At 38.0% G+C, this 8,434-nt stretch overlaps 2 protein-coding genes across 2 annotated transcripts in view; both read right to left on the bottom strand.

Annotated features, from left to right (window-relative positions):
* Positions 1–8,434, bottom strand: part of zgc:158403 (tetratricopeptide repeat protein 39A) — a gene marked incomplete at its 5' end in the record, with an annotated part of 767,589 nt that overhangs the window by 398,613 nt on the left and 360,542 nt on the right.
* The window catches only part of LOC118322503 (putative oxidoreductase GLYR1), a gene marked incomplete at its 5' end in the record, with an annotated part of 45,276 nt that continues 37,318 nt past the window's right edge, over positions 477–8,434 (bottom strand). Inside the window, 1 exon segment of the mRNA XM_035654205.1 lies at positions 477–4,609. Coding sequence (XP_035510098.1) covers positions 4,535–4,609 — 75 coding nt within the window.

Here is an 8,434-nt window from a genome sequence, read left to right as displayed (position 1 = left end):
TAGCAACTCAATATTATGGAAGAATTGCCCCTACAATGCCACTAAATCTTATGTCTTAATATACCTCCAAATTCAGGGGTTCTTACCTTCAGGGTAGTAGGCCTCCCTTCAAAGTGGATGATGGCATATGGTCAATGTTTCAACAAGTACATCATAATGGGCCTGTCACATTTACAGTTAATAAGCTCACATTTGTTGCCCCTCAAATTATAAAACTGGTGATACTTATTTTTCGTACTCTGAACAAAGGGATTAATCCACCACTGAAAATAGTCCCCAACACATGCACTATTTTCATTGTGTTTTAAAACCATATTTGTGAATTATTGATTAGGATAGGAACTTAACAGTGGACTTGGGAAAGCCAGACTCATAGAAGTCATAGAGAAAGCACTGAGAAACAAATATTAATCGAATTAGCAGTCCAAATAATATTAACAGAACATAACAGTTGATCAGTAGTGAGTAAACATGGATGCGTCAGTAATCAGGAGAGGATTTATTAAACAGCACAAAAGTCTTGATATTTCCACATGTACACAAAATCATAAATATCCCCCAAAACAAGTTACACCCTTCTTCTGTTGACGGGATCCAAATCATTGTCATTTCAATGCAAAAATAAGCCAGATTATATAAGCCACATATTAATAAACCATTTACACTTGAACTGAACAATCTACAGTATTAAGACACAAAGATGTTAGACAGTGGCTCTGTAGAGTCAAAGCAAAAGTAGTTTTTTTCATTAATCCCAGTTATCGTAGATATAAAATAAACCCTACTCAACCTAATGTGCTATTTACATCTGTCTTCTAAAAACAGTTCTTTACACCAGAGTGTAAGGGGAACCAAAATTAAAAACCTTACATGGAAATTGTTTGGCAAACAGAAAAAAGTGGGACACTTGATTCTTAAGATGCAACTAAATGATTCTGTTTTTCATTCATTTACAGAGGAAACTGATAAAAACTGAAACACAATGAGGTTGCTGAAAGGAAGCATGTACAATTTTCTGCAGGTGCACACTGTCCTTCTGTGCTTCCGGTGTCTCAACGGCATACTGTACAGGTTCTAGTGAAAGAACAGTAGGGCTTGTTGCTACAGTCACTTCCAAGATAGTGACAGTGGGGTTGACAATTGATGTGGTCTTTCTTATTAGATATTGTTCTGTACATTATTCTTGAAGGAAAAGAGACACATATTTGCTGCCATGTTTGACATCTTGATTAACCCATTTCTGCATCTACTTCCCAATGATTAGTCCAAAAATAATACCCGCAAACACAGACTCACTGTGTTCTATTTGGAGTTTTTAGTGGTCAGGACAAGTGCTCCAACTGGCACCGACTGATGATTAAAGTGGTCTTGTTTGATTTGAGCTTCTATCAGAACACCGACAGACAGAACTCGGCTCTTGCCATGCCACGTTTCTTTGGCATATGTTGGGCATTGTCATTGTAGGGTGTGTTTTAGGCTACATAGTAGAGGTCTTCATGGGTCCAGAATTCTGAACTGTGTCCAAAATAGACTCCAAAATCTAAGGTTCACAATAAAAAAATAAAAGACACTATGTTGGTTTATTCTTCCCAAGTCCCGCCCCTTTTTGCTCTTTGCTCCAATCAGGTACCCAGAGGAACCTTGGTCAACTCCTTTCCTGTACTTAGATATGCTAGGTGCTAGCCTCGTCTATGTTGAAAAGACAACCACACTTTGGAAATGCTTAAAAGATAAGAGACATATATAGTCACCTGTTAAGTTAGCTAATGTTAGCAAAAAGTTAGCTAACTGGCTAATTATTGACAGCAGTAAATTAGTTACTACCTAGTTATTAGCTAGCGTTTGCTAACATTGGCTTTCAGATGTAACTAGCTAGCTAACGACTGATGTAGATTAGCTAGTCAGTGGCTTTTTTCTCTAGCAAAATGCTAACTAACTAGGGGTGGTGAGCTATAATAATTGATACTTTAATAGCTAATGATTGAAGTGGATTGATGTGGATTAGCAAGTTAGTGGTTTGGTCTGTAGTAAAACGAGGGCTAACTAGCTAGCTAGCGTTTTATCTAAAAGATATGACTGTTGACTGACTGCTTTTATCTTTTAACCATCTTCAAAATGTGGTTGTCTTTTCAACAAGACGAGCCTAGCACATAGCATAACAGAGAACAGGAAAGGAGAAAGTTGACCGGGGTTCTCACTTGGCTTGCTCAACGGTTATTGGAGCATAGAGAAAAAAGGGTTGGGACTTAGAAAGGGACAATTAGACCTGATCCAGAATATGGTGATTCAGGAACATTAATACAGGCCATTTTACAGTTCATTTTCCAATTGTGATATACAAGAAGTGACAAGAATCCCCTTGGATCCACTCAGGCAATAGACATATTGACACACAGACCTCAGACCTGCTGTAACAGACTGACCTGACCTGATTAGACTGATCATTTGGATTTGAGCGGAGCTGACCTGGACTGAATTTTTGAGGCAGATACCAACATTTGAGAGGTAAGAAATGTGCTAACAATCCTCCAATCGGTCTCCTGAAGTACTGTGATCACAATATGTAGTGAGCAGGACTTTTCACTTTAAAAAAAAAAAAAAAGTAACTTGTCAAAAATTATGTAGACAGTTTCTAAATGATTTCTAACTTAAATTTGGGAATCTGGCATTTCTTGTCAATTATCAGCCAACGTATATGATGAATCTGTCATGACCTTATGTCTATTGAGAAATGTTTCAGTCTTGTTGGGTGGACTTGCGAAGACCTACTATGTAATCAAGATTTCCCCCCTGTGATGTGACCACCTGCTGTCCCTCCCTTTATGTGAGCTGAAATCTGTTTAAGGCAAATATAAAAATAAATAAATAATAAAACAGAATCCATGTTAACATTTGGTTTCGGCCCTGACTGTTGCATTTCCTTATTTAGCATATTAACAGTTTAGCTGAAGTGAGTTGTGTTTGTCTTACTAGTGCCCTGTGAGGAGTTCAACATGTTATATTTATACTACAGCTTTCAGCCTTTAAGAATGAATGAACGAATGAAACCACTAACCAACTTGATGGTTTTAGTTCGGTTTTTAAAGCTGCAATAGGTCACTTTAATAAATATAACTTTTTCTCATATTTGCTGAAACTTTCACTATATCCTGACAGTCGAACATGAGACAGATAATAGCTGGGGGGGGGGGAAATCAGGTTCCTCTGGTTCCTTCTAGTGCTCCTAATGGCATTTACAAGAATCCACGGGTCCTAAACGAAAGCAACCAATCAGAGCCGAGAAAGATGAAAAAGACTGGAGGCTTGAGGATAGTTGATTGTTGGGTCTCATTACTATGTTATATATATTACTATACATTACTCAATTCTATTGTTATTTGATTCAAAAATCAACTATTTTTCTCTGCTCTGGTTGTTCCTTAGGGACCCGGTTTTTCCCAGATTATCTGTCCCATTTACTACGGTCAGGAAAGTGAAAGTTTCAGCAAAAATTACAAAGTATTTTTATAAAAACTACCTACTGCGGCTTTAATTGTGTATTTGTAACCTACAATGGTCTAAAATTGGCCTTGAAAGCTCAACCACAACTTAACACTAATTACCAGGGGGGAAAAAAGCACAATGACATTGGGGCTAAATTAAAGCCTCCAGTTAAAATGCAACAGGTGGATTTATCTGGGTTCAGAAAAACATATTTAAAAAAGAAAAACACAGTGGAATTGAGAACTCTTCCAAAAACACAAGGATTTCAAATGTGGTAATCTCAAGTCTTGGTGAGAAATACCAATTATTACTGCATTTTAAAGGCCTCAACACATCTGTTGCTCTGTCTTTAACCTGTTTAAGAAAGATCACTGACACCAACGTAAAAGCATAAACCATCTAGTCAAATACAGAAACATGGCATGGCCTAACTGTACCGAGAAGACCTGGAAAGAAACAGAAATAAATACATCCATTATCAAAAGACTCGAGGGGTTACATTATTAAGGCAATGCAGTGGCATGTTCTTGTGTTTTTCTCTCATGGAATTCTGGACATTTAAAATAAAAGCAAAGATCACACTCAATTAAATAAACTCATTTGCACATGAACCAAAAAAAAAACCTTTAGGGTTGGTGCATCCACAAAACCTGACAGCAATTTCTCTGGCTTGAGCTGGACACCCCGCCCGCTTTTCACAGTGGCACTGGACCCCACATCCTTGCCAAACACCCTGCATTACTTCTACCGGTAGTTGTCAGAAACCAGACAAACTGCCCCCCACCACAGCAGACTGTAGCAGTACAACCTCATTTGTAGCACTCTTACAACGTATATCTCTCCCTCCTCCCAGTACAGTCAGTGCAATGCTCAAGGTTGCTTCTAACACAAGGAATTAATATCCCATGATTTGTGAGCAGGTAACATGGCTGTCGCTGGGGGCAGAATGAAATAAAATGACTAGAATTTAAAATAAAAACTCATTACATGACGAGGAGAAATAATAAGGGATTAAAGACTGTGTGGTCCAGAGGATCGGTCACACCTCGCTCTAGTGAATGTAGGCTCTGTAGACTGCAGAAATATCATTGTCTGACTGGTCCAGTGCCTTAGCCCTCTTGTAAACCTGTACAGGAACAAAACAAAGGTTTCAGTTGTATTGCACATGCTTCACTTCTATTGTCCCTGCAGCATTTATTCATGTATCGTTAGAAAGGATTCAGTATTACGGTAAGGGGAAGACAGAAATCTTCAATGGAGAAATTGAAAATGAAAACTTTTTAACTACACCTCTAGAGCCTGGTTAGTGGTGATGACGAATTGTTCCTTACACCCCACCATACTAAAGCATGAGACAGAGAAATGTCTGGGTGCATCAGAGTTTCCTTTGGACGGGCTGATTATGTGACATCGTAAAGAATTTGGGGAAGGATCAGTTGCTGGTTCACACTGACAGAATAACTGCATTCATTGAGCTCCCATGCAACGAAAATATCTTCTAACATTTTATCTCTTCTTACTCTTTATTAGCAAAGAGTGATGCACAAAACATTCAGGTAGCAGCTTTTTACTTTTTGTTGTTTTGTTAAAAACAACATCAGATGACATCAGATCAGCTGAAGATAACTTAACGCTACAATGAAAGGTTTGTCTGTTCTCTGCAGCTGCTGTCTGTATTCAGACAAAGGCTGTTTGTGATTAAGAACACACATTACTCTCCAACACCACTAACCTGATTGAACCTGATCAACTTCAAATATTGAAGTTCCTTGTTCACAACTATGGAGTCAGTAGCTGGTGAATGACATCTCATTTCTTAGGTTGGACCTACAAAGTAGACTAGTGAAAATTATTATTTTAGCCTTTAGACACTTGTCTCTGTCCTCTATATTTTGTTTCTGTTATTTTGTTTGTTTGCTTTTTTTCCCCACCATGAAACAAAAGGACGAGGGAATATAAGGGGACAGACAAGAGCATGTTATGCAGCAAGGTCGTGTCCCATGTTGCCTGTTTGTTGTGTGGTCGAGGACAGACTTGTCGGGAACGTGGTGGTTAAAAGGGGGATTCTCAAACGTCATTATTAACTCATCTAGGTTTTGCATGAGTCTGCTTCCCAGACCTCTTTCATTACATTTTCTGGGTACACGGTTAAACAATAGAGATCGTTTCGATACCATTTCTTTTTCCTCCAGATACCGACTTCCGAGATCTTGTGCTGTGGGTATCGGCCATACCCGAGTACCGATCCGATACCAGTATGTTATAAACAAAATATCATACTACCCCCGCGGCCCAGCCAGAACGACTGCATAGACGGTGATATGACTTATCAATATGTGGCCTACAGCCCGTGGCTCTCAGGTTAACACCCTTGCAAAACATCGAATACAAATACGCACACAATTCAACGCCATCTTAATTTTTAAATAAACCAGTAGTAAAAACAGTATCAGAAGGTCAATCAGTCAGCAAACATAAGTATATTAAGTGAGTCTTGAAACGATAAATAATACTATACACACATATATAACTACAACATACATATCCTACATCACTACATAGATACATCTCATATATACATATATACCATATATACCATACAGTAGCACTACATACATAATACATACCATATCATACATAGTATCTATACCCCACACATACTATCACAATATACTATACACACTACACACCACACATAACTATACCATATATCTATACTCACATGATATATATATATATACCCTATACCACACACCACTATATAATACTATATATATAATAGTATTACACACCATAATGATACTCACTAGATATATAATATACACCGACATATATATACTCACTATACGAATACTACTATATCATACCTACTATAACACTCATATTATATTATATTACATATATACCACAATACTACTATATATATATATACTTACCCGCAGTACATAGCCATATACTCACTACGCTAGGTAAACTATATCTATACCAGTACATATATATATATCATACTACTACGTAGTATAATCATACATATATATAAGTACGCTCATATACTACGTCGCATATTATACTATACTACATATACTATACTATTTATACTATACTACTTCACTATATCACCATACTATTTACTATATATAGCATATCTCTATATAACCATATACTACCATATATATCATATATATATATACTACTATCCACTATACTATATATAATATATACTATAATATTGATATATACTAATAATATATATATGCACTATTATCATATAGTATACGTTAGCTATAATATATACGTGTATATATACACACAACATATCACTATATACACATATACGTACTATACCCACCGAGCCAGAAGATATACCTACCTACTACGGCGCTTCATGTACGCTATACCACCACACACACATATATAGTAATAGTCACACACATCTATATAGCATATCTATATTATCTCACTTAAACTTAATTTGCTGTTAAAATGAGCAACCTCGTGCACCCCTTGAGATGATCTTCTGCACACGTTATGTGTCGCAGTCTGCACTGGGTGAGATGATTCCAGTGTGAAATATTGCCGCACGCTGACCATGATACGTGCTACTTAGTTAGTCCAAGCCTCGCATCAACCGGCTCTGACTATGTGTGTGATCCTGTTGTGTCCGTACACCGCCAACATGCTAGTGCTAGTTAGCTCCTTGTCTAACAGGTGTCAGGTGATCAATTCTTCCTCGCCCCTCTAAAACAGCAGGCTGCAGGTTGCAGCACAGCGCAACTGTTTTAAGAGCAGCGAAGAAGAACTGTGTCAGAGCTAACGGAGCTAACCAGTAAATAGATTCCTATTTTAATAAATTACGTGGTATCGGATCGGTGCCTGGACTCCAGTACTCGCCGATACCGATGCCAGCATTTTCGGCAGTATTGGAGACATTTCTGATACTGGTATCGGAATCGGAACAACTCTAATAAGAGCCCTGTTAGTGTCATATGATACCATGCGTATATTGATATTGTGAATGTGCTACCATGAGTAGTTCTGCACATTTAACCACTTAGTAACATGCCATCTGTCTGCTGGACATACAAAACCAAGGAAGCAGCTGGAATGTATGGATTCCTCTATTAGAACAACAGCCAAGAGGGATTTCTAGACTAAATAACAGCATTGGTGACTTGGGTGTATATAAATGTGCAACAACTCAATGCAAAGCCATTAAGGTACTGACCCCACAGGTTCCATGTAAATGCCAAAACAATACATATAGTCTAAATAGCTGACAGTCAACAATGGTCAACCTCCCTGTATTAAATTATTGAGGAAAGTGAATGACATGTTAATAATTTAGCAATTTTTCTTTTGAGAAAGGTCATGTGCTCAGTGTGTATCAAAAGGACTGATCCTATTGGGAGCATGAATGTCATGAGTAAGGTTCTCAGGCCCAATATCGTTATTTTCTCTAAAGGTGTCACTACTTGGGAGCATAACTGCAAATTTTATGGCAACCAGCTCATTAAATATGTACACTCTCTGGACGCGCATGGGACAGTTTGCAGCTGAGTGTGAAGCACCCAATTATGATGCCAGAAAATAAGTGGTTTGTTTACTCTGGCTTGGGAGTAAGTTACTGAACCGAAAGGATCAATTCCTGAAGTGAAACAAGTCATTTTGCAGGGGTTGTGAAAAAATGTCAGATGTCATTGCTGCAATTTCACAATTAGGCCACTATGTCAAATTGGCTTTAAAGCACAGGGCTCTTCCTGGGGCTTGCTTGATATTTGAGTAGCAATTTCTGGCACAACTTCACCCAACGCGCATGAAGATGAGAAAAAGTCTAGGGGTCAAAACTACAACAACACTTTTTTAAAATGTGGCCTTCACCAGGGACCCCTGCTTTACCTCAAAGAGATGGAGGACAGGCTGGGGAGAAGCACACCTTGGCTATCTTGTTTAG

This window comes from Morone saxatilis, unplaced genomic scaffold (assembly GCF_004916995.1).
Source record: "Morone saxatilis isolate NCDOM2014 unplaced genomic scaffold, NCSU_SB_2.0 Contig14, whole genome shotgun sequence".
Classification (NCBI taxonomy): domain Eukaryota; kingdom Metazoa; phylum Chordata; class Actinopteri; family Moronidae; genus Morone; species Morone saxatilis.
This window is presented reverse-complemented; position numbering and strand designations above follow the sequence as displayed.